General features: G+C 42.8%; 1 protein-coding gene and 1 long non-coding RNA gene across 3 annotated transcripts in view; one reads left to right on the top strand and one right to left on the bottom strand.

Annotated features, from left to right (window-relative positions):
- Positions 1 to 8,634: 8,634 nt before the first annotated feature.
- Positions 8,635 to 23,032, bottom strand: CLXN (calaxin). 2 transcript variants are annotated; one of them, XM_026011099.2, is made up of 7 exons: positions 22,881 to 23,023; positions 19,018 to 19,176; positions 18,200 to 18,304; positions 17,360 to 17,511; positions 16,983 to 17,087; positions 14,498 to 14,583; positions 8,635 to 11,022 (listed from the first exon to the last, which is right to left on the bottom strand). In XM_026011099.2, exons 1-6 carry the CDS (start codon positions 22,936 to 22,938, stop codon positions 14,524 to 14,526), a joined length of 639 nt encoding a protein of 212 aa, XP_025866884.1. In that variant the 5' UTR covers positions 22,939 to 23,023; the 3' UTR covers positions 8,635 to 11,022; positions 14,498 to 14,523. The 2 variants fall into 2 exon arrangements, with proteins under 2 accessions (XP_025866884.1, XP_025866875.1); XM_026011090.2 differs by lacking the exon at positions 8,635 to 11,022 and having other exon boundaries at positions 14,471 to 14,583; positions 22,881 to 23,032.
- Positions 23,033 to 23,200: 168 nt separating this feature from the next.
- LOC112929208 (uncharacterized) overlaps positions 23,201 to 26,745 on the top strand; it is a 74,066-nt gene continuing 70,521 nt past the window's right edge. Inside the window, exon 1 of the long non-coding RNA XR_011996674.1 lies at positions 23,201 to 23,381. This is a non-coding gene — a long non-coding RNA (uncharacterized lncRNA). The remainder of the gene's footprint in view (positions 23,382 to 26,745) is intronic.

Below are 26,745 nucleotides of genomic sequence, written 5' to 3'. Positions count from 1 at the left end.
GTCTAAGTTTGCAATGTCATGTAGACATCAGGACAGGGGAGAGCCCTCCCAGAGAGACTGAAATCCTTTAACAAAGGACATTGAGTCCCAACAGTGGGTATGACACTGCGTTGGTTGGTTCCTGGGGATGTGTAGAGAAAATCTGGGTGGCATTAGGAAGTTCTGGGGCTTTGAGCACTGAGTTCTGGGGTGCTAAGGTAATCATTCAGCCCTCGGACAGCTGAAGGAGAAAGGAAAAAGATGCTCCCTGTGCAGGACGGGAGGGCAGTGCTGCGTGGAAGCCAACAAACTCCATGTCCAGCACAGCCTCTGGAGGAAGGGGAGCCCTCCTGGGGGGACCTGTGGCTGCATGGGGCTGGCGCGGCAAGACCCCACCATCAACATTCGCCTTGGCCAGTCTTGGCCCCTTCCGACTGCACCTCACTTCTGGAGCAGCCTATGTGTGTCATCCAAGCCGCCAGAGCTGGAGACTCCACCAAACCACTCCCTCCCTCCCGTCCCCTCCCACTGCAAACCATAATCTTGCAGGCAGACAATGAAGATAGGACAGCTATTCAGAAAAACGCGTGGCTTTGGAGGCTCAGGACATGTCCCAACTGCACCTGCAGGTTTTCCTTTCCTGGGGCCGACGGGCACTGGCTGTGCTGCACCTGCCGCGGGCCAGCTCCCTGCCTCTCAGTCACATACCTCGTGCTGGGCGTGCAGGCCCTGGCCTGTTCCACATCCTGCTTTGCCCTGATGATAGCTCCTCCACTCCACTGACTTCTCAACACACTCTGCGAGGGAGCTTGTCTCTCTTCTCTCTGACTCTTGATTTTCTGAAATAACACGGCTATTAAAGGAGAGACCGGCACCACCCTCTTGGTCCCACTCCCTGCCACAGTCCATGGTGGGCCCTCACTTACCTTCATCCATCCTGCTGCTCATCAGCTCCCATCTTTAATAGTTTTCCAAGAATCGAAACGATGCGACATCCATGGGTTTCAGTGTGTATGTATACACCAGTGGGTGATCTTGGGAGAGAGATAAAAACAATCAGGAAAACAAGAATTTGGTAGGATTGGAAGGCTCTTCTGAGGACGGAGCTGGTTGTGCTTTTCGATCAGAACTCATGCATCAGCCCTGTAAAATAAAACACTATTTGCTACTGTACCTTCCTTGGAAATTCCAATAATTTGCTTTGAGCTCTAAGAGGTATCTCAGGAATGGGATTGCATAGAAAGACAAGGAGGGAGACATGAAGAAGCAGCGGTGTAAAACTCATAAGCAGTGTGCAAGCATGAGGGCAGGGCGGTGAATTCCTCTGCTAAGTCACTCCCCTGAGCTCTATTGACTACCTGACTCATTAGCGAGCATTAGGCTGGATGGTTCTTTAATAATATTGCTTCTGTGATTTGTTACTCAGTACTAGAACGATGTGAAGATTTTGCTATTAATGATCAAGCACATGCCATAACTTTTCTAGCCAAAACAGTGATTAAAGTACTCAAAATATTTTCCAGTGATAGGAGTTTAAAGTCTCGTTTCCTGCTTTATTAGAATTTTTTTTACTTAGACACTTGTGTTTCCTTCAAACTCCATTTTGTGTAGGGCTAGAAGAACACTCTGTGCATGTGTGACTGGCAGGTGAGGACACCTCCTGCATGCTGGTGGCACAGAGTGGTAGATTATGAAGTGGGTTTCAGGCGAAAGGGGGAAAGGAGCCTAGGTTTTACCCGTTCATTCCAATGTCCTTTCTCCTGACAATCCCTAATGCAGGGAGCTCTGTGTGTGGGGCAGACCACATAATAGGAGCAGTGTAGGCTGAATAGGCAGGAGGAGATGAAAATAAACAAGAAGATGTGTGTTTTAGGAGAAGGAATATTTTTTTGAGGGATTAAATCGTGGCGTGAGTACACAGCAAGCCACAAATTACTAAGGATGAAGGCCACGCTGTTGAACATACCAAAGGATGCTGGCGATCGTGTGAAGATATGACATACCAAGGGGATTTCTGGCAGGTCTTCAGCACCCCCCATGTGGGTCCTAACCTTTCCAGGAGAGTGTCCATGTATGTGGATGAAAGGCAAGTAAGGACACTGCGTCCATTTGATGTACACACTGAGGTAAAATCTCTTTTAGGTACTAGATTGACTGGAAGACTTTCATGTCAGCTCCATTCCTTCCTCATTTATAAGCCCATGATCTTCTCAAGTATCTAGACTGGTGTCTTTAGGCTGGTTCAAACATTCCAAGGAGGGAAAGCATGCAAGCTATTGTTGGACTGATGGTCTAGCAGGGCACTCTTCCTCAGGTCTCACCAAATTGTTTCTGGCTGCAAAAAAGGACCCTTTCTTTCTTTCTTTCTTTCTTTCTTTCTTTCTTTCTTTCTTCTCCTTTCTTTTTTAAAAATTTCTTTGGGCATGAGTAAAATTAGATTGGGATTTGGATTAAATAAACTCCCCACTTTTGTTGTTCTTTTAGGATTCAGTGCAATGGAATCAAACCTCAGTTTTCGTTTTCTGATTTATTTTGCAATGTGTGATGTATTTGTAAGGTCTTTGCTAGTACCGAAGGTCATGCTTCAGTTGCTCTCCAGGACAACCAGAGCCAAGCTTCTTGTACATGCCTATGCATCACCACAGGATCTAAGGAAAGGAGGGATCCTACTCAGCAGGGCTAATGGGGCCCAAGACTCTGAATTCTAGCCAGCCCCCCATGAGCTGTTGCTGCTCCACAGGCAGTGGACAGCAGATGTTCTGTGGCCAAATGGGCCCTTAGTATGTTCAGACTTACCTTCCAGAGAGAAGGGAGCACCCTGGGATGAGTAAACACTTGCACCTGTGCTGAAGCACTGGCCTGATACAGGGTGTTCTATTATGAGGTTGAGGTGCTTACTCTGTGCCCTCCTGTCCCTCTGCTCACCTCCACCATCCTATCTCATTCCTGCTGGGACCAGGGGAAAGGATGACCCTAAACCAGTAGTCCATTCCTAAGAGCTCTTTGTCATCCTACCCGCCCCCGGTGTATCAAGCTGGGCCATGTGCCATGAGCATGGGGTGTGTAGGGACACCACTGTGAGGAAGGCCGCCTCTTCCTGCTCCCCACAGAGCCTGAAGTCTGGTTTGTTTATTATTCCTGGAGCCTGTGCTTAGCTATTTCCCCCTAATGTCCATCAGAAGTGGCTTTTCCTAGAGAAGGTAAAACACATCTTTGTTTTCCTATACCACACACCTGGCAAGCCATAGATAAGGCTGAGGCTCATGCTGTTCTTTTTCTTCTCTTTTCTTTTCATTTACTTTTTTCCCTCTTGCCTCACAGCACTTCTCTTTGCCTATCTTCCTCCCTCTTCTCCTTGTGTGCGTCTAGCTCGGCATTACTCATGTAAGGACAGACGTCTGTGCTTCTATGTGGACTCCTACAGTGATGCCTGTTGTAGTCACATGTTGGCACTCTTGTTGACTGCTTGTATTCTTCAAGGTTATGGGCTTCTTCTAAAAAGAATGATTTAAGGAACCCACTTGCATAACCATGTAGTGTTTGTGCGGCTTGACTCAGGTTTTCCTTCCCCATCCACTCAGCCCTGGGCACTAGCCAGACAGCTCACTCCCTGCACCTGTCCCCATTGTAAATGGGAGGAGTGCTGCTTTTGCAGATGGGCCTTAAGGAGCTAGTATCCAGGACCAGCCTTTGGCCTGAAAGTTGTAGTCAAAGTCCAGTGACCCCAAGACTGTGTCCAGCTCACCTTTGTTTTCTGAGTCCAATGTGGAGGCTATTTTCCCATCACCTTCCATGAAATAACCAGAAATGTTCAAGGGTAGAGATCATCTACTTCAGGCAAATAAAAAAGGCATTATCTGGAGGCTTCCAGATAATGGGAAGACACATAAATTAGTGCAAAAACAAGTGGAGCTGGGTAGTGAAGATCTGAGAGATCTGGAAAGGAGAAAGTCTCACTGCATGGACGGGTGAGTTCAGGTGTGTGAACGTGAGCAATGTGAGGGCACACACACACCAAACACAACCGTGGCTAGAATTAGGACCAGGTACCAAAACTTACACAGCAGTGGATTGTGATTTGGTGGCTAATAACAGATGTGAGGAAGGACACTTAGAAGTAGCCAGTGTGCTTCTAGGATATGATATTTGTAAGGAGAAATCCCTTGGGGGACACCTGGGTGGCTCAGCGGTTGAGCGTCTGCCTTCAGCTCAGGGCGTGATCCTGGAGTCCTGGGATCGAGTCCCACATCAGGCTCCCTGCATGGAGCCTGCTTCTCCCTCTGCCTGGGTCTCTGCCTCTCTCTCTCTCTCTCTCTCTCTCTCTCTCTCTCTCTCTCATGAATAGATAAATAAAATCTTTTAAAAAAGTGGAGAAATCCCTTGGATGTTCAGCCAATAGAGATTCTGATTGTGGCCAAGGGTTAGCATTCCATGAAATGAGCCATTTCATTCTTAGCTGAGAACTTTTGCAGGGAAATATTTTTGCTTCATAGACCGAGGACTCCTAGTTACCTCTTCACATCTGCAGAACTGCACCTGCCTTTGCTCCTTTCCAAGCGTGCCCATGTAGGATGCCAGCCCATAGTGGAATTCCAGTTCTGCTCATGAACTGCAGCAGGCCAGCAGCCAGTGGTGCTTACTAAGTGCTACGTGAATGCTGTAAGGGGTAATCAAAGGAGCAACCAAAGGAGCAACCAGTATTACAGTTATTCTTGAAAACATGACACTGAATAATAAAACAGGTCCCAGATTCCTGAAATATAGCCGTAGCACACAATCTTTATATAATAAGTCATCTATAGCTAATAATTATAAACGCTTACATTTATTGAGCATCTATTATGTGGCAGACACCATTCTAAGAGCTTTTAATCTATTCATGTACTTAAACCTTCACAGTCCTATGTGGCAGATGTTCTGTTAACCCCCAAAGTGCAATTGTATAAAGTAAGGCACAGAGTGGTCAAGGCATCTGTCCTGGGCCATATGAGTAGATGGTGAGAGCAGTGCTCACTCCTGCATGGCTGCAGAGTCCACCCCTAATCCTGCTTGTGTGATCTCTCCAGGTATATGCAAAGGCTGCTCAGGGTGTGTGGGGGGCTGCTGTGTGTGCATGAGCTCTGAAGGAGGGTACCCCATTTCCTGGCATGGTGCTCTGCTCAGTAGCCCTATCAGAAGGTAAGTCTGCTCAAGTTCTGGGGGTGCCATACTGAGTGTTGGGATTGGACAAGGCACAAGTCCCAGGACCCCTGCAGCTCAGACGGGAGCATAGGCCTTGCTGAAGAAGGGTGCTGTGCTATACCCCTTCCCCCAGGGCTGGGAGGCAAAGGAGTTCTACCACCTCTGGTTCTTTGAGCTCAGCAACCGAAGAGACTCAATTTGACTCCCCCATCCTCCACCCCCCTCCATCCTGGGGTCTAGGCTTAAATTGTTCTATATTCTGATTTTGTACTTTAACTCTTCACACCCCTACAGCTCCCAAAGCAGGGCTCTCCCCTTTCAGCATTTGAAGGGAATTGATATTCCTGCATTCTTCCCCTGGAAGCAACAGGTCCTGACAGGGCATGTGGTTGGAGCAGCTGCCTGCATGCCCCAGGTGGACTGTGGCAGGCCAAGAATGAAAGGGGGAGGTGTGGGGCGGCCAGAATGCAGTCACCTGAGAAAGGAGGAATTCAACCCAGAGTAATCCCTCACCCTCTTCCACGGGTGCACCTCTCCCCACCCACCCAGATGTGGTCTTCCCGCCCGGAGCTCTACAGGCCAGCATGTGGGAGGGAGGGATCCAAGCAAATGTGTAAAGCCTCCCGAGCACATGGCTTTTCAGGACACCTGCCTGCATCCCTCGTCCTGGTGGCCTCCTCTGTCCCCCTCCAGCAGTCTCTCCACACTCCTCACCCTTTCTTCCCCCTGGCCTCTTTCCAGATGCAGTGCACTGTGCCATGGCTTGGATGACTCTTTAGGGTACTGTTTTGAAGGGACCAGATTATTCCTTGCTGTTTTCTCTAATTTTTGTTCTGGAGGCTTCTTCATACCTCAGCACTGCCTTTTATGGCTCACTGTATCTTTTCCCTGGTTGCACATACAGTCATAGAACAATTTCTTACCCCACCATCCATTCCTCCTCATTTTTTTGGTCACAGGCATTGCTATAGCAACTACTAGACCCTTGAGTTAAGTTCCTAAAAATATAAAATACTCTCATACTTAACACATCTTCCCCCATCTCTAATAGACCTTTCTGAACCAGGTGGGAGTTTCACCTTGACCAAGTGTTGGGAATTTCCAAAAGACACACGGCTCCATTTCTTTCTCCTGTTTCCAACTGAACATGGCAGTTGCTTATTTGTACAACTGCCTCTGATTACAGGTCATGAGAGTTGCTGAGAGGTCCTTTAACAAAGGACTTTGAGTCCCAACAGTGGGTATGACACTGCGTTGGTTGGTTCCTGGGGATGTGTAGAGAAAATCTGGGTGGCATTAGGAAGTTCTGGGGCTTTGAGCACTGAGTTCTGGGGTGCTAAGGTAATCATTCAGCCCTCGGACGGCTGAAGGAGAAAGGAAAAAGATGCTCCCTGTGCAGGACGGGAGGCCAGTGCTGCGTGGAAGCCAGCAAACTCCATGTCCAGCACAGCCTCTGGAGGAAGGGGAGCCCTCCTGGGGGGACCTGTGGCTGCACGGGGCTGGCGCGGCAAGACCCCACCATCAACATTCGCCTTGGCCAGTCTTGGCCCCTTCCGACTGTACCTCACTTCTGGAGCAGCCCATGTGTGTCATCCAAGCCGCCAGAGCTGGAGACTCCACCAAACCACTCCCTCCCTCCCGTCCCCTCCCACTGCAAACCATAATCTTGCAGGCAGACAATGAAGATAGGACAGCTATTCAGAAAAACGCGTGGCTTTGGAGGCTCAGGACATGTCCCAACTGCACCTGCAGGTTTTCCTTTCCTGGGGCCGACGGGCACTGGCTGTGCTGCACCTGCCGCGGGCCAGCTCCCTGCCTCTCAGTCACATACCTCGTGCTGGGCGTGCAGGCCCTGGCCTGTTCCACATCCTGCTTTGCCCTGATGATAGCTCCTCCACTCCACTGACTTCTCAACACACTCTGCGAGGGAGCTTGTCTCTCTTCTCTCTGACTCTTGATTTTCTGAAATAACACGGCTATTAAAGGGGAGACCGGCACAAACCCCCTTTACTCTCCTTCTTACCTGTTTTCTTTTATAAAGGTCATGCCATAAACACTATTTGCTCCTACTCAGTTCATTTTATTTTTCCATCTCCTCCTCCTCCTCTCTCCTTTCTTTTTTTCTCCTCTTTCTCCTCTTCTCCAAGACAACAGCAAGTCTGATTTCCTAGACGGTTTGCTACTTGCAGATAGAGACAATGTCCTGTTTCCCATATCCCTTGTGTTGCCTCGTATATAGTCTGCAGATTAGATGTAGTGCCATGTACACATGCATAAATCCAAACATGAGGATTTTCAGGGTTTCACCCACTTTCTTAGTTAATAACTTGACTCTAATTTTTACGGCTGTTGTATTATTTTCTGCATATGCATGAATCAAAATGCGGTACCAAGTAATATTTAGAAATTCAAGCCCAGCAGTCTGTTTTGCCCTCAGTCAAATTTACACTATCCAATTTAAGAACATAGCAAGTAGACCAAGGTGTGAATTTGGCTGGTTGGAGCTCACATAACTTGGATGTAAGTTCATGTTTACACAGTGGATTTTCTGACTTCTATGCTTTCATACAAACCATGCACCTTATTAATTTCTCTTTAATATTTTAGCATCTTAGAGCCAGCATAACAAACACATCAAGTCTTGAATGCAGTTAATCAGGACTATAGTCATTGACAGTATGGTACCAATTGCTTTAGAATTAGTGGTATCCGGACAGGATGATAGAGAAATTCAAGACACTCTAATGTGTCTGTTAAATGGGATGAACTACCATGTGTATTTCTGTGAGTTTGTTATGAGAGAGACTCTGTGTGTGTGTGTGTTAATAGGAGACATAATTTCATTAACTGCAATCATCAAAATTCTAGTTTACACTGAAGTTTTATCCAAGTTTCATGATATTCATTTCTGTAAATACATTACTAAAAATATTTTTTTAAAGATTTATTTATTTATTTATTTATTTATTTATTTATTTATTTATGATAGACAGAGAGACAGGCAGAGACACAGGCAGAGGGAGAAGCAGGCTCCATGCCGGGAGCCCGACGTGGGACTCGACCCGGGACTCCAAGGATCATGCCCTGGGCCAAAGGCAGGTGCTAAACCACTGAGCCACCCGTCAAATTGGTACCGCAATTTAGGGACCCCCCTAAAAATGTTTTTAGATATGTCCTTCAGCTTTTTTTAACTGGTCAAGTAGCTCAAGCAATGGCACACATTTAATCAATGTATCTCATTTCCAGGTTGTTGCTGTTCTTATTGAATCATTATATATGAGCTCCTGCTGAGAACACAAGCGTGCTCCAAGACAGGGCACTGAATCCACTGTCTAGTGCATACCTGTATCAATCTATGTATTTGTCTCAGACTTCACAGTTTACAAAATGATGCCATAGACATTATCTTATTCAATTCTTACAAAAACCCTGTGTGATGGAGACACAGAGAATATTCCCATTTTACATCAAATGTGATTTTTAAAAATATTTTATTTATTTATGAGAGACACACAGAGAGAGGCAGAGACACAGACAGAGGGAGAAACAGGCTCCCCACGGGAAACCCGATGCAGGTCTCGATCCCAGGACCCCGGGATCACGACCTGAGCCAAAGGCAGATGCTCGACTACTGAGCCACCCAGGTGCCCACATCAAATATAATTTGAATAGGCTATAGCCTATAAATGGGTGGCCATACATGTCACTTTACCTGGGATTACATTGTCCCAGGATAGTAGCATCTCCTTTCAGTATTTTCAGTTTGGATGACAGATACAATGTCCCCATCAAAATACTCACCACTTTTCACTTATATCAGACTTTTAAAGTTTTGTGTGACCTGTGCAAGGCCATGTGATACCTTGTGACAATTAGAGGCAGTTGGAGCTAGAACAGGGTCTGGGAAGACTACAAATCCAGCTATGCCTTACCTAGCATCCTTGGGCCAGTTATTGGCACCAGGAAGGGCTACATCATAATTGCTGGTGTTCACCACTGGATCGTGGCCTCTCATCATTGGCATCTTCTTCTTCAGAGAGACATCTTTCTTTGACATCACCCAAGATGACCTAAGAAACATTCTTTATTTGAGGAGTCCAGCCCTTTCTTCTCCTTCCTGAAGGATTTCTGTCCTTTCCCTCACAAATCAGCAATGGTATCAGCCTCTGCTTTCTCCTTCCATGGCTGGCGGACCCTCATCTCACTTCTAATCTTGTACTGACCACGGACAGCTTGGCCACTATTCATGAACCCCATTCACCGTGTGTGGACTCTTGACGAGGCAAGGTCCCAGTCCAATGTCTAGATTCCTATTGGTTCCCAAAGTGGGCACCTTCACATCCAAATTGGAAATTTCCACTAAAGAAAGAAAACTCTAAGGTATTTCAGATAAGAACAGTGCCTTGGAGCACCTTGGGTTGTCAACGGTCTCACTCACTAACATGCCAAGTACAGAGCACCACCAGGGAGCCTTGAAGGGGCAATTTGAAGATTCTTTAGGAAGCAGGGGTGCTCAGTAATTTCAAACCGCAGGAGTACATATGGCTAAAAGAGCACATATTGCTTTACAGGAAGGTCTTCAATGTTAGAACTGGATGAGGTCTAAATCTTGGCTTTATTCTTGACCAGGTTAGGATATTTAGGGAGTTTCTTGATTTTCTTAAACTCCAGTTTCCTCAATCTGTAGGAGGAAGATAGTAAGTAATGTTTATGTTTACCTCTTAGGATAGTTGTGAGAAATGAGTAAGATGAATATAAAGTATTTAGCGTAATGCCCAGAACAAAAGTGCTCATTGGATTTTTGTATAATGTATTAATGAGATTGTGGGGATAGTTTTATCTCACTTTCTGACTCTATCGTATCTCTGAAGGGATCATTAAGGAGGACTTTGCCAAGTGGTTTTAATTACTCTTCTGGACTGCCCTGGGCTTTGGCGCTAATCTCTCCTACCAGGAGGTAGTGACACAAGCTCTAACTGTCTCTTGCAGGGAGAACTTGTAAATTCCTCTGCTTCCTTCCATGCAACTCTCCGTCTTCAGGCTCACTGTTGCCCAGCTCTGGGCTGACTTTGTTGTTGGGGACAGGAGACAGGAAGGTGCACCGCAGGTTAAGGGGAGGACAGCCTGTATTTCACCCAATTTATTAACCTTTAAGTTGACAAGCTTCTCACCCAGGGCACTCTCTGTGAGTCTGGCTGGGGCCACATAATAGGGGTAGTGTGGAGCTTAACAGGCAGGAGGGAGGTGAAAATAAACAAGAGGATGTGTGTCTTAGGGGGAGGAATATTTTCTTGACGGATTAGGTAGGAGGCAGGAGGTACACAGAAAGCCACAAATTACCAACGATGGAACTGTAAGCAGTTAACTACTGCTCAGGCTAATGGCACTCTGATAAAGCCATTCAAATGTGGAAGCATGCTTTGTGTCACACAGGATGGTTCACTAGTAGGCCGCCTTCCTTTTTCACTCCCCTTCGAAACTGAGAGTTTCCTTGAGAGACATCACAGGAGAAGGGGACTTTGATTTGCTTGGTATGTAGAGTGGTTGGCTCCTTCTTCAATGGTAACTGAGCCTGAAAACATTTGACGAGCTCATCTGCTTCATTCTAACAGAGAACAGTCACTAAATCAAAAAAGATAAATATCAAAAAAGATATCGCTTCTCCCTCTTTTTGAAATATTACCAGCCAATACTCAAGATTTGCCAAATTGTAGCTAACATATACAGAGGTCGAGTTTCTCTTTTATTATGGACCATTTATAATAATCTCTCTATGTCAAATGCAATTGCCATCCTTTCTTAGCCACACTAGGTGAGGTTTGCCATCAGTTCTGGGTAACTGTGGAAGAGCTGGGGGTGATTCTGTGAGGAAATAGACACAGATAAAATGCAGTCAGCGAAAACGCACCATCCAAGGAGCGGCTCAGAGCAGCCTTTCCTAGACACTGCTGTCTTCACAGTTTCAAAATATATTTGATCTTAATTCCCTTTAACAATCTCGTTTAATTAAACATGATGTAACTTTTGGGGGGGAGGGGTGGAGAAGGACAGGAGAGGGACTGTAACCGTGCATCCAACTAGTAAAGGTGCATAGGGCATAGAATATGTCACAGGGCATAGAATTCTCAACACACGTGAGGTGAAAGCAGGGCAACTGACCCAGACTATATTCACTCTCATGGTTTGGCACCAAGTGGGAACTTGGTGAATGTTTTGGATGACTTTATGATGCAAGCAATTGCAGGCTTGGCTTCTTAACAAGTGCAATCTTGTACACAAAGATATTTGCAGGTTAAGAATGCAGGACTACCAGTTTTCAGTGGTAGTTTTTAAATCCTGTAGTTTAAAAAAATGTACTTGTTTCCCAGACAGATGTTCTCCATGCTGTGAGCAATGCAATGTGTACCTTTTCCAGAGGGGCCTGGTTGGTTTTCTGCTGGTCCTCCCAGGGCACTGGGAGAGGGGGAAGCCGATGCTTTGAGGAGCCAATTGAGAGGAAGTCTATATTAGCCCTCCAAATTATAACTGCTCATCTGTAGTCCTAACCCAGCCACTCAAAGACAGGCAAAGACGGGGCTGAGCCAAGTTGGCTGTACCTGGGAGTTGGGAGTCAGGGCAAACTACCAGCAGGCAGGCAAGGCCGAGAGCAGGCCACAGAGCTCAAAGTGAGAGGGGAGATGGCTTTTCCTCAAAGGTACTCTGTGTACTTGGATGATCCTGCTCTTAAGTTGAGAGAATTCTCAATGTTAAAATCATTTATGAGTTGCTATGTTAGTAAAATTAAGAGAATCCGGAAATCCAGATACAGTTGCAGAAGGAAATGATTTGGGCAGATACGATGAGGAACAGCAGAAGGGATATATTCTACAATGTACGGGGAAGCTCTCAAACAGAGCTAATGACTCTGCACCAACACTATCTTAAGTTTCACTAAAATTATTTAGACTTTTCTAAATAGGCTTTTTAGTTTTAAGTCATGTCAAGTAATAAAATAGCGTTATTCATATAGAAGTCGATTTTTACATAGTCTACAATAAAAAGTTTAGTTATAGATGTGTAAGATTAGTTCTTTAAATGATAAATTAAAACCATGGTCAATTTTGGCCCACAACATCAGCAAAGAGGTTAAAAGAATGTGTACCACAAGGAAGGGGAATCAGCATTGCATGTATGGGGCACAGCAGGCCCCTGGAGGGTAGTCTGGCAACATGCTAGAAACCTCACACTCTGACCCAATATTCACTTTTTTCACTTTTAAAAACTTACTCTGAATAAGCAAGCAATCAATGATAAACATGAGAAGATGTATTCATAAGGACAGTTTACTTGGGAATTATTTGTAAAAGAAATGTGGGAACAACTGAAATGTCAATGACGAGAGTGCTTTAATAAGTGTAACGGAAGGCCAGGTCGCCACCGCAAGTCAGGCTTGACAACAGATATTAATTGATCTGAGAAAATGCCATGAGATAGTGGTCCATGAAAAAAGCAGCTTACAAAAGCGCATTTTCAATATGATCATCTAAAAAATATAGATATACTCTGTGCAAAAATATAGGTATATTTTCAAAAGCCTTAAGAAACCTGAAAGGATCTATACCAGAATATTGATGAATATTTTAATTTTAATTTTTAATTTCCTAAACTTCTGAAATAGTCTTCAGTGTACTTCTATTACTTTGTAATCATAAAAATACAAACTTTAAAAATTAAAAACACTATGTATTTCACTACTTCTACATACTCAAGACAGAAAGAAAAATTGTATCAAAGTCCATCTATATAAGAATCTAAAATTTTAAAAAAATAATTAGACAGTAAAATACTTTTTATTTCATGGAATAATTTATTCCATTTATTTGTAATAGTCCTTTTTTTTTTTTACACAAAGTACTCTTCTGCTTAAGCTTGACACATATGTAGTAACAAAAGGGATTTAATGTCCCAAGTAGCCTCTGAATATTTGTATATGGACAGAGGGGATATGTGCATAATACTTCTCTCAGCTGCTTGCATGCATTTAAGACAGGAGTAAACAGTAACTTTAGAAACCCAAGTCGGCCCCATCTTTCTCATGCTGCATCCAATGCCTATAGGCACCTGTTGGATGGAAGGAGGCAGAGAGGAAGCTGTTCTGTTTTCAGGAGTTCATTGTTGGTGGGACATGATGTGATGTTCTTCCTGTAAGGGTTACTTGAGGGGATCCCAAAAGGTGGCAGGATGACATCGAGGTGCACCCAGACAGGGAGATGGGGACATGGATGGGGCTGAGGTGGAGAGGCAGGAGAAACTGGGGAGGCTAAGGGGCTTTGCTGCCATCTGCAATGGGGTGGGGAACATTGGAGCAACTCCAGAGATAGACAGAAAGTTGTGGCCACATCATCCATTATGTACAGAACCAGCTTTTTCTTTCCCCTTCGCTCACCAATTATTTGGATTTATCTTGTATCTTCTTACTTTTCTATCCATGATGTTCATTGTGTGCTGAGGACTGTGCTAATTGCTGTGACAAACATAAAGATGGGTGCAGGGACCCATGCCCTCAGATGCTCACTCTCTGTGCAGGTTATTGTGGCAAAGCCTCAAATAATAATATGCATTATATTGAAGTAGGCTCCATGTTGTTTTCAGCTCTCTAAATGTCCCTCAATGCCTAGCAGAGAGGCATTTAAATGCTAAATGCCATTATTGTTATTCTTTTTTATTGCTGTCTTCATTATTTACTGCTCCAAAGGAAATTCGGTAGTTTCACTGATATTTATTTATTTATTTATTTATTTATTTATTTATTATTTATTTTTAAAAGATCTTATTTATTATTTATTCATGAGAGACACACACAGAGAGAGGCAGAGACACAGGCAGAGGGAGAAGCAGGCTCCATGCCGGGAGCCCGATGCGGGACTCGATCCCGGGACTCCAGGTTCACACCCTGGGCGCCAAACCGCTGAGCCACTCAGGGATCTCCAGTTTCACTGATTTTTAAATGTATACACAGCATCCTTCTGGTATGAAGAATATTTGCCTCCATCATTCATGATTATATAATCTATTCATTTTATAATATGTTTTATGATACTTATTTTTTTATGATAGTTTTATGCTTTAACAGATAGTCTATATGATAAAATATCTGGCAATGCTAACTTGTCTTGCCAAACCCAACATTTACTAAGGGACTTCTTGTTGTCTATTTATTTTGCTTGCATCTTGCACCAAAGTTGAATGATACTTGTTGGTGAGCTCCATCCCCCACCCCAAACACACAATTCAACGTTATCTTTCTGAGCTAAGTAGAAAAAATAAACAATACACGTGCACCTCCTCTTTTACTCACTCGAGACAACACAGACATTTAGGTATTCATATATCATTGAATTCATTTGGATCTTTGAATACTTGGGCTTCAAATTCCATCTGACTCTGTAAAAAAAACATGTTCAAATTAGTACAGACTTCCATAAAACGGTAAGAAAAACAAAATGTTCTGTATGTCTCCTTAATGTCTGAAGAGCCAGAAGATAACTGAAAAGGAGTGGGGACCAAGAACTTGTGACACTCATGCATTTTCCACTTGAAGATGGTGACTATGCTATGTTCCAATATGACCCTTGGTCTGGGGCCACAAAGATGAACAAGAGCATATGACACAGCTTAGAACCTTCAACCTGGTGGCTGGATGGCCAGAAACTGAGCTTACTTCATTGTAGGGAGGATGTGATAGGGTCAGCAAACCAGGGCTCTGGAGTCCAAGAGGTCACATGATGTCACAGCCAGGCTATAGCTGGAGTAGAGGTGCTGCCTACAGCCCTGGAGCTGAGAAGCTACACTGAGAGCTGGGGTGGTGACGGGATGTGGTACAAGACAAGCAAGACAAGAAGCCAAGAGCCCTATGTTTGGGATTTATTAACAAGTAAGCAGTGGTGACCTCAGCAAGAACAGTTTCAGGAGTGTGCTGAAGATGCCATGGTAGTGTAGGTCACAAATATAGATAATTCTCTTACAGCATTTGACTATGAAAAAGAAAGTCATTGGACAGAAAATAGAAGTAGGTGTGGATTAAGGTAAATTCCCTTCCTTCCTTCCTTCCTTCCTTCCTTCCTTCCTTCCTTCCTTCCTTCCTTCCTTCCTTCTCCTTTTCCTTTCTTTCCTTTCCCATCCATGTGTTGAGACAGACAATAAGCAAATCAGAAAATATATTCTATGTAGTGATAAGGACTATGAAGTAGAAAGACACAGTGGTGAGGAGTGGAAGGGCATAGTAGTTAAGATGGTGATGGCATCTGCACAGGGAATGAATGGAGTGAGGGTCTGAGGCATGTGAAGGTCTGGGGACAGGATGCTTGGACGCAGGCTACCAGAAGTGCAAAGGCACCTAGGGAGAAGAGTGAGGTAGCTGGAATGGCTCCAGGGCAGGAGCCCTCCATTCAGAATATAGTAGGAGACCACAGTTGGAGAGAGAAACAGGGGCCATTGAATAGACTTCGGAATGCACTGGGGGTTTTGGGCAAGGGAGGGGCATGACAGAATTTGTGTTTACAAATATACTAGATGTTGTGGCGGAATAGTCAGTAGGGGTCAAGAGTAGAAGAAAGCTAATGATTGAGGCAGGATGACTGAGTGGCAGCTTGATTTAGGTTGGCAAACACAGATGTGTGGAGAAGAGGTTATATTCAAGGGTATATTTTTAAGTAGTCGCTGATAGTGCTCTAAGAGGGAAGTTAAGAGTGGTTCACATCTTTTGACTGAAACACTGTACAGGGGTGTCATTTGTTGAGGTAGGGAAGATGAGGGAGGAGTGATTTTTAGGAGAAAACCAAGCGTTTACTCAGATTATCTACTGGACACGTTGAGTAGACAACTAGAGATATAGACGAGAGATTGGGAAGGTGGGCGTGTTAATATCCACCTGCTTAAAAATCTTCCAATGAATCCTCATGGCCTTCAAGACAAAATTTAAGCTCCAATCTCCACTGGACTTAGCTCTTCTCAGCACTTCCAGCTTCAACATCAGTCTCGTACCACACTGAATGCTCTTCTAATACAGTCTTTCTTTCTCTTTCCCCTCCCCACCCTCATGCATATGCCATTCCCTCATTTTTATTGCTCTTCTCCATTTTGACCTGACTGACGATTGTGGCCTAACAACTCAGATAAGCCTTCCTTGTCCTACCAGCCATTCACCAGTGATTCCATACAGCTGGATGAGATGCCATTGACTACTGCAACACTCTACTACACATATCTATGAACTTGAGCTCAAGGGACTGCCTGCAGTACTCCATAATTGATGACTGAACTTGAACAACTTGTCCAAATTCTCTGAGACTCAGCTGCTTCATCTATAAAATGAGGATTAATAATACTACATCCTTTATAGGATTGTTAGGGGGATTAAATGAAGTAATATGGGGCAGTACTTAAAATACTGCCTGGCATAGATGAAGCACTGAACAAGCCCTTACTATTACAGTAATACTTGTCACACTGTTGTGTACTTATTTTCCCATTGGCTTTTCTCAGGAAAATATTAGCCCTTGAATGCAGACATGGAGCCTTTCATCTGTGTTTCTGGAACACATTATGCTTTAAGAATTGCTTCCTATATGAGTGGATGAGTTTGTGAACGGGAAAAAATAGTGTTAGGCTATAGTACTACTATGAAATGAATCAGCAGGTTCTTCTTCAGTTGGTTTACTCAGAAGCTATTCCCTGTGGGTGAATGTAATTCATCTGATACTTCACTCACCAAACCAAGAAGTCCTGGGTTGCTGTTCCTATATTATATATGGGTCACTGTTCAGTGAAAGTAATGTCATTACCTTTGGATCAGGTAGACATGGTCCAAAAGCTTCCAGTAGAAGGGTCTCTTCTCTCACAGCCTGTTCATAGTCTGTGAAAGACAGCTTCCCATCATGGTCATGGTCCTAGGAGTTGACCAGCCACGCATCAGTCAACATGTACAACACTTATCACAAACAAACCTGTCTTTTCATGGTCAAGTGTTGACAGAAGAAAGATGTTGGAAAAATGAGAAACTAATGAAATTGAAAAGAATTTTTAAACTCGTAATTAAAAAACACGATATAAGTGTTTCATTTCACCAAACAAGTAACTGATAGTTACAAGTTGAATTCTTAATTCTATCCCAATCTGGCCTATGAATGTCAATATAAAACCCTACATTTCCCATATTTACCATTTTTTTAAGTGTTATTTCAACCAAATCTTTAATTCCTTCATCAGGGTCTTCTTCAGATGGCTGTTTGAGAAGGCTGTTCTTCAACATATGGAACATTTCCTCCTTTGAAATGAATCCATCACCATTCAAATCAAACACTCCAAAGCAATCTTTTAAAAAAATAACCAATTATGAATTTGATACTATGACTAAGGGAACATTTGCTTTGATAAAATTTTCAAGGCCAAAGTCTGTATTGTGGATGTCCGTGTCAACCCTGCAGGACTTAGTGCAATCTAATTTCCATGGCCAATGTTTAATGTCTATTTGTTGAATATAGTCAACAACCCTTAGAAAACGGCTCCTTACACTCACTCAGCTATGAATAAGAAAGCCAAGGAACAATGATTTGACCATTTCATCTTAAAATTCTTAGAAAACTGACTGAAATATGATCCTTACACAGAGTTCATCAGAATGAATTAAGAATTAACTAAGAATCAGAGCACTTGAATCAGTGTTCTCTACTTCCATGGTTAACAATGTAGGTAATGAAATATGTAAAATATTTAATACCTTCATGCATAAATGCATATGTACATAGCACATATAGTTAATGCTTATGCAGTCTTGCTTCGCATGAATTACTCCTCAGAATCTCTTGATTTTCCTTTGTATTTATTTCTTTCAATCTTTATAACTGACTTGAATTTGCTCCATAGAAGAGGCTAATGGGGATTCAAACCAACCAACCGAGAGACAAACCTATTTCAATGGCCACATTGGAAGACAATGGACATAAGTTCTTTAGATACATTAATCCTAGTGTAAAAAGTTCAGGACAACCTGAAATCTTACATTTCATTTTTTCTTCCAAAGTTCCTCGAAGAAATACTGATAATCCATAAATCCACTCTGATACGTTTACATAACCATCGTTGTCCTCGTCAAAACCTCGGAATACTAAGAAAGAAGCACAACATAACACTTGTGCTGCATTTTTGTTCTCAGTAATATATTTACACTGGTTCTGTTCACTTTTAAAATTTGGACAAAACTCCAGGGTAAGATGGTCCACCATTCTCATTTGACAAAGGAGGAAAACTAAGACATCATAACATTGGAAAACTCTTTTATTTAAACTCTCACACTTTCTCTTCATATTTTGTGGAAACAAAGTAAGTTCTGAGTAATCAATGATTACTAATATGTGGATATATTGTATATTAAATGTGTTGATATGTTGACATAAAATATGTAATTTTATATTTTTCTTACTCAAGAAAATTAATGCTATTACATGATAAAGTTATAACTTAAATTTACTGAAATATTTTTGATGACATGAGGAAATCTATATGTCCTTTTAAAACCATTGTTTTCATTATTATATTTACTAAGTAGAAACAGAAATATTTTAGGTTTTTGGGTATAAAGTAAGGAAAATCTAATTATTCAAGCTGGACTTTGTCCTCTTCCTGAATACACGGAATAGAGTGGGTAGAGTCACCTTCACTACGACGCTTCCCTAACATACAAATTGATTTTTTTATATTCAAATGAAATTGGGAATTAAGAACATTAAACTTCCTATCAAGAATATGTCTAAACTCCAAGATTTTTTTTTCCCAGTTATGGCTGGATCTGGCCTATTTGAATACTGTATGTCTTCTTACCTCTGTCCATAATCATATCATCTGTCATTCCAAATGTCATGTGCAGGATGTTTCGAAATGCATTGCGATCTAGTCCAATGGTGGTACCTTGCCGCTCTGTTACTTCTCCCACCAAATTATAAAAAAGATCTATAAGACATTTCACTTCAAATTTATTAACTGTGAAGAAATAAGATATAACAAAAATGCATTTTAAACCTTTATTTCTAACTTAAATTTTGCATTATTGAGTTTATAGACAACATCAAGGACATCAAATATTAGTTTTCAACAGAAGGCTATCCTGTTTTAAGATTCATGACCCTTAAATTAATAAAATTAACTAAATTAATAAAGGATGGCCACTACAGAGGATTCTCTTCTAAAATATTCTCTTCCTCTAGAGCATTTCCTCCAAAGAGGAGTTGAATATTAAATTCAGTCACATTTAGGAAGAAAAGAATAATAGCCAAGTTACCTGAATAACGATTATGTGGTCAGATGCTAAACTTTAAAGGCAGTAGAGGTGCAATCCAAAGTAAGCAAGGTAATGCTTAAGAATGGTAACTTTGCTTATAGGCGTTTATGGTATTTGCAACTAAGCTTTTGCCTGGAGATAGATACCAGACTCCTGAACACTAGGCAGCAATTTTCACTTCACATCAGCCTTAGTTAAATCAGTGAGCCAGATTTTGGACATCAGAAATCTATTTTCCAATAAAGAAGCATTTAACCATATTCCAGCACCCATTATGGTTCTTATTGTACCTGATGTGAAAATTAACATGTAGGTATTTAGTATTTTGGAGGAGGGGAATTTTTATTGAAAATAAATATACGGACATATATTCTGGCCCATACACATAAATGCACGAAGAGTGTTTATAAACGCTGAGTTAATTATTTGTGCTCCAATTCCCATTTGAAGTACATAGGTGGAAGTGTTATTGCCTGGCATAAAAGTGAGTTTAAATATGAGGTATAGGTGGACGATGAGAAATGTTTTATTTCAAAATAGAACAAAATTGGGGATCCCTGGGTGGCGCAGCGGTTTGGCGCCTGCCTTTGGCCCAGGGCGCGTTCCTGGACGCCGGGGACCGAGTCCCACGTCGGGCTCCCGGTGCATGGAGCCTGCTTCTCCCTCTGTCTGTGTCTCTGCCTCTCTCTCTCTCTCTCTCTCTCTCTCTCTGTGTGACTATCATAAATAAATAAACAAAAATTAAAAAAAACAAACAAAATAGAACAAAATTATGCTTCAGTACTTTAAAACACGATGAAATCTGTGTGTATATAAAGGATGACAGCAGATAGGAATGGAGAAATCATGACTCGATCTACAAGTCAAGACAGGCTTGAATGTGATTTCTGGTTTGGGATACCACAATTTAGGAGGAATATTGAAAATTTGGGGAAATAAATGATTTAGTAAAAAAAAAGTGGTTAAATAGTAGAAAACAATGTAATGGTTATGATTTTAAAAAGAGCTGTTAGTTGATGTAGAAAATGACATGTCAGTTCTTAAAAAAAAATTACACATAGAAATGCTGTGTAACCCAGTGATTCCACTTCTGAGTAGATGCTTAAAAGGATTGAAAGTAGGGACTCAGTTGTATATCAATGTTCATAGCAATATTATTCACAATAGCCTTAAAGATGAAAGTAAGCTAAGTGTCCATCAGGAGATGAATGGATAAGTAAAATGGAGTATATGCATGCAGTTCAGCCTTGAAAAGGAAGGGGATTCTGACCCATGTTACAAGACAGATGAAGCCTGAAACATTCTGCTACGTGAAATAAGTCAGATATAAAAGGACAAATATTGTATGATATCACTTATATAATGTATCAAGCGTGGTACAATTCACAGATACAGAAAGTAGAATGGTGGTTACCAGGGACTGGGGACAGGAGAAGTGAAGAGTTATAGTTTAATGGGCATAATTTCTGCTGGGAAAGATGAAATAGTTCTGGAGATGGACGTTGGTAATGGCTGCACAACAATGTGAATGTATTTAATGCCACAGAGCTGTACACTTAAAACGGTAAATTTTTGTTATGTATATATATTTAACCACACACACACACACACACACACACACACACACACCTCCAAAAATAAAAGAGCTTGCTAGTAATTGGAGAAGAAAAGCCTGTATTAAGAATGAGGCTCATGTATATGAAATTTTAGCAGAGAGGTTGTTTATTAGCCATATTTCCATCTTGGCTAAAATGAAAATTAAAGAATATTATCTTAATTTATTACCCAAAGGATCCAAGATTAGCCACAAGAAAGTTTTACTTGCTGAAATGTTTCTTAAATTCCAGAATAAAATATTAAATGAAATTAAGAGAAATTCAAGATTGGATTTTCCTCTTTTTGGATTGGTCTAAGTGTGTTCTGCAGATCATTTCTGTAGAATGGTGGGCAATCACTTAAGGTATTTTTTTTTCTCTGATTCTACAGAATTTATCCAGTTCATCCTAGTGGGATTACAACCGGCAACTAAAAGGAAATTTGACTTTAGGGGAAAAGTTCTCCATTAAAAATTTTTTTAATTATAATGCCCATGACTTGTAACTATTTCTATAGAATTTAACTGGTAATCATCAAAGTTTTTAAGGCCCACTTTAAGAATTTTACGTAAGGACAAAAATCAAAGACTTGACTATTTTTTACTGCCAGGTTTTCACTTATCTTTTAATACATTCACCTTTTGATTGTTCACAGAATGTCTGTTTGCAATTCATGGTGTACTCACTGGACAGGTACTAAATCGAACTGTGTATATCAGTTACTGCATTGCTTATTCAAGATGTTCTCTAGATGTTTAAGATTTGATCTTTCCCTTGAAATGGATTTGGAGAAAAACAACAACAGAACAAGACCACACTATAATAACCATAATAATACCTTAATATATAGGATGGCTTTCTTCTAAGAAGTTTGAGGCATTTATACACACCCTAACTTTTATTTACAGTGGCGCTTCACCAAGGGAGCGCGTCCCACCACTCATTACATTAGATACGAAATACGCCTAGAAGGCACCAGACCCTATAAGCTCTAGAACTGCATTATACCTGTTCCTCCTTTGCACAGTGGAGGTGGCACTGGAATTATGGCTTCTCCTAATTTCTCAAGTGGCCATTAGTTTGTAATCAGCAACACCGCTTATCAGCTTGCTTATCAGACAGTATCTTTCTCATTTTAAACCACATCTGGGTCTCCTCGACCAAGTGCAGTTCTGCTTCTGAGTCTGGGTACAATTGTGAGGTTACCCATGAAATTCTAGGACTACGTCTTGGAATGTGATCGGAGCAGGTATCTTTAACAGGTGCTCATTTTGCCACCTACAAAGTCTCCTTTACCTCACAGCCCCTCCGGCAACTGGGCAGATTCTTTCCTGTGTTTTAGCTTTTGTGGAACTCTTTGGTCTCGAGACACATTCCCTTGCTCTGAGATGTGCCCCTTCAACTCATCTCCCCCGAGGATGTTCAGCTACTCACCACCAATTTTCCCTTATGCATCTCCTGGTGAGTCTTCAAAACTTGGGCCCTGCCAGGTTGTTTGCACAACAAGGAGCTAAAAAGCAGGGACAGGTTGGCTGTGCTGGTTTTCTTGGGGCCGGTGGGGTTCAGTACTGCCTGAGGCTGCAACCGCACCTGTTGTGGCAGCTTATAAATGACGTTTCTATCATGGAAAAGGTGTTGGGAATAGGGATGGAGGATGGAAGGCCCCACAGTGGGAAGGTAGGAGAAGGGGGGGCTTGAGAAGCGACTTGGAGCCGGTGCACAGGTGCTGGGTACCTGCACTCTGGGCCGTAAGACCCTGGGCAAGCGCGGGCCGGGAACTCCTGCTCATCCAGCCCTGATTCCCTACTTACAATTCTTGCAGTTTTTGGTCAAGGTGTCCGTCAGCTTCTGCAGCTTCTTGCGGCTCATGCCGGGGGCGCGAGCGGCGGCGGCGGGTGTCCAGGGGCGCGCGGCGGGGCGGACCCTCGCTGGTTCCGGGCCGGGCGCCCGCACCCACGCAGGGCGGTACCATGGCAACGCCGGGCCGGCCGCCGATTGGCTGCCGCGGGATGCCGCGGACACAGACACGCCGTGGCCATGGCAACGCCTGTCCGGCCGCTGATTGGCTGCCGCGGACACAGACACACCGTGGCCATGGCAACGCCTGTCCGCCGGCTGCCGATTGGCTGCTGCGCTGGGCTCGCCCCCGCCGGGGTCCCTGTGCGCGCGGACTGCGGAGTTTTAATTTGTGGCCGACCCCTGGGCTCACAGCCCCTTTGATGCACCGCAGTGTGGCCCAAGGTCTAAAAACCCACCGAGCTCTCTGCAGGAGGGATACCGTGGATGGTGAGCCTGGGACCTGGTTACACCAGGTGAGCCTGGGAATCGTCTGGGAGATCCGGGGGAGGCTGGAGGAGCTTCAAGAATCAGCAGGTGCGAGGGGGACACTTGACGGGATGAGCACTGGGTGTTATTCTGTATGTGGGTAAATTGAGCACCAATGAAAATTAATTTATTAAAAAAAAAAAAAGAATCAGCAGGTGCGTGACACCCCCCCCCCCCCCCAGGACTGTTTCGCGGGATGCAAGAGGGCGAGGAGCTGGCCCCTAAAGCCGGATCACTCTCTTGGTTGTCTGCTTCTGCTCTGCTGCCTGGAAGTAGCCTGGAACGAGACGCCCTTAAGATTTTGGTGGTGGTGCTGGGAGCAAAAGTGACTTGGAATAGTTCGTCTTCCCTCCCTCCTTCACTCTTAGGGGGGAAGTGAGGTTGTCGGTGGAACCCGGGGAAAGCCAAAGGCAATGCTGAGCTGGTTAAAAGGCCAACTCCCCAAGAGCCACGTTGACAACTGGCACTTTTGTGTGGGGTTACTTTTCGAAGACCTTTGTTTTCTGAAAAATATCCTAGTAAATTGGGACCTTTACTTATTTGAAAGATGAGTCTGTGTCCTTTCATGCGGGAGGACTTTCTGCTCTTCTTAACCACAGAGGGGACCCTCTTTGAATTAAGACAGCAATAAAATGGGATAGCCCAGCCAGTAGCATGAATCCTACACTATCCTCCAGGGTGTCTACTTGTTTTATTTCAGATGGGAAAATGCCTTTGAAAACAAATTATTTCAGGGGGGCCTGGGTGGCTCAGTCGGTTAAGGGCTGACTCTTGGCTTTAGCTCAGGTCATGATCTCATGGTCCTGGGATCAAGCACTACAAAGGGTGCAGCTCAGCAGGGAGTCTGCTTGTTCTTCTCCCTCTGCCCATCCCCTCCACTAGTTTTCTGCCTTTCTCTCTCACAAATAAATAAGACAACACATTATTTCATAGTATATGTGGTGTCATCGTTAGACTGAAGGAAAAATTCTGCCTTCCATGAGTAACAGTCCAGAATGAAATAGTTCCAGTATTGAGGTCTCTGAGTTTGTCTCCTTGTGTCATTTGTTTGTCGAATGAAGGTTTGGGAGGCTGTTTGAAACCTGAGTCAAGGATGCTCCATGAAGGCAGGGACTGTGTTATCCCAAAGCAAAATCTCTGAGAACAGGTAACCAATAGAAAATGTTAACGACTTTGAGTTTGCAACCATTCTCTGGTTACACAATACTCCCATATGTCCTCTTGTCTAGCAGCCGTGACATTTCTAATCAGATTGTAGAGAAAAAAATGGAAAGGACCAAACATTCTAATCACACTCACCTGTGAAACCCTAGTGACTTTTGTTCAATGACAGTATTGTATAGTAAATATTTCATTTATAGAGATTACTACAGTACTCATTTTAAAAGGCAAGGACCCAAAAGAGTGGCTGTCGGTAGCAAATAAGAGAAGCCATGGGCCCCACCTGTCTTTGTGCTGGCAGGTCTGTTGAAAACCATGCATTAGGGTCTGATCAGATTCTGTGCTGGCATGTCTTAGAGAGCAGGTCTCCACCAGGTCTCCACCAGTGGGAAGCACACGGATGGGCATGTCCAGGTGTTTTCGCAGACATCATACCCTGAAAGCCTGTCGGTGAGCATCTATGGCCGGGCTAATCAGCTCTTCGCAAGCTTCAGGCTTAGGACCCAGCAGCCATCTTCCCTTAAAGTAGAAAAAAGGATGTAGGGAAAAGACCACAGAAGATTGAGATTAAAAGTGTCAAATCTCTTCTACCAGGCAAAAATCCTTTAATCTGCTAAGAACATTTTGTGGTCCTCTTTTCCCATTTCTCCCCTTCCTCAAGTTCTTTCTTCTTTTAGTGAAAAATTTCCAAAAGCGTTGTTATGTGGAACTGACTTCTCCAAGAGAGTGGGCAACGTCCTCGGTGGGGGAGCGTTTGCTCAACATACTGGAAAACTTCAGTGCGTTCATTACGTTCCTGTGAAGTTTTGAACTTAATATTTTTAGACTTCAGAAACAAGCTATAGGCCTGAGAGTGTTAGTTAGTCTCATTTCAAAGCAAACTGAAATTCCTATTTGTAGTTTTCAGTTGCTTGTGTTGAGTAGACACAGGACCGCTTCCTCCCTCATGGGCTTTTTCAGAGTAAGTAATTAAGCCTGAACAGTTACCTCATATCAAATCAATCAATAATAGGATAATAAAAAACCCTATTTAATCTGTACTGTATGCAAATTTTACTCGGCATGATACAATCACAGAACTTTCCAAAATTCCACTTTGTAACGGATGTTTTTATAAATATAAAAGTACATTAAAGTGACTATCAATGCTATATATGTTTCCTTTAATTTTTCATGCAAAACTGTCTTCCCTTTGACTCACAATTAATTGGAGTTTTGCCATGATAAATAGCTTGAGCCTTGAATTGATTAAAGTCTTTTACTTCATGAGGACCTTTTATGATAAAGGCGTTTGGAAGCAGTTTAGGAAATGACATCACAGAATTGATTTTCAAGTCAATTACAAACCTTTAGTATAAAGGTTACTTATCTACATAACAAATTCAATTTTACCAATTTTATTGTGTAGAGAGAATGATGAGAAATTTGGAGGTGATTTTAGCCAACTGTTTGGGTGGTTGAATCTCTACTACTCTCTCTTGCCACTTGTCTTTGCTGCTACCCTGGGTGACAACCTGCCTTCAGTACCTCCAGCCACCCAGCTGTCTGCCCCAGAACTCTACATTCCTCACCCATCTCCAAAGGCAACTCTTGGGAGAGTTTTTTACTTCCCTGTGTAAAGTGAATCCTTCTCTACCCAACCCTCATTCTCTGCCTCAGGACCCCAATTCCTTCTAGCACTTGCTACCATGATTACTTTCTTTCTCTGATCTCTTCTCCCCACTAGACTGTAAATTACATAATCTCTCTCTCTCTCTCTCTCTCTCTCTCTCTTTCTCTCTCTCTCTCCCTATATTCATGACTATTTTCATCTCTGGATCTCTGTATCTATCATCCCTCTGTCTATATCTTTGAAGTTTGGTTAACACGGTCCATGTTCTATTATTTGTGCTAAGGGAGGGGGAGCATGAGAATTTGCCTGAGCAAGGATGAGTCCTCAGTTCCCTTGCAACAACCCCATTGTGAAGAGCCCCTGTGAAGGCATAGTAAATAAAAAAATAAAATAAATTTGTGTATTCCCAAAATATACTGACATTTATTGGTGTTAACATATTTCCAGATAACATTTTAAAAAATATGATCAAGTGACTGGTGGGTAAATGCAAATACTTAAGGTTTACTAAGGATAATATTCTTACATCTTATGTAGTTGTGAATTAAGATGTGATACATGAGAAGTAATCATTGCAA

Source organism: Vulpes vulpes, chromosome 13, assembly GCF_048418805.1.
Source record: "Vulpes vulpes isolate BD-2025 chromosome 13, VulVul3, whole genome shotgun sequence".
NCBI classification, from domain to species: Eukaryota; Metazoa; Chordata; class Mammalia; order Carnivora; family Canidae; genus Vulpes; species Vulpes vulpes.
Note: the sequence above shows the minus strand (reverse complement) of the source record. Positions and strands in the feature narration are given on the sequence as shown.

Coding starts and splice junctions, on each gene's coding strand:
- CLXN (XM_026011090.2), bottom strand. CDS start 22,938: ATGAGCCGCAAGAAGCTGCAGAAGCTGACGGACACCTTGACCAAAAAC. Junction 17,512..18,199: donor TTTGGAAGAAAAAATGAAAT/GTAAGATTTCAG, acceptor TTTTTTTAAAAG/ATTGCTTTGGAGTGTTTGAT. Junction 17,088..17,359: donor AAATAACACTTAAAAAAATG/GTAAATATGGGA, acceptor GTCAACTCCTAG/GACCATGACCATGATGGGAA.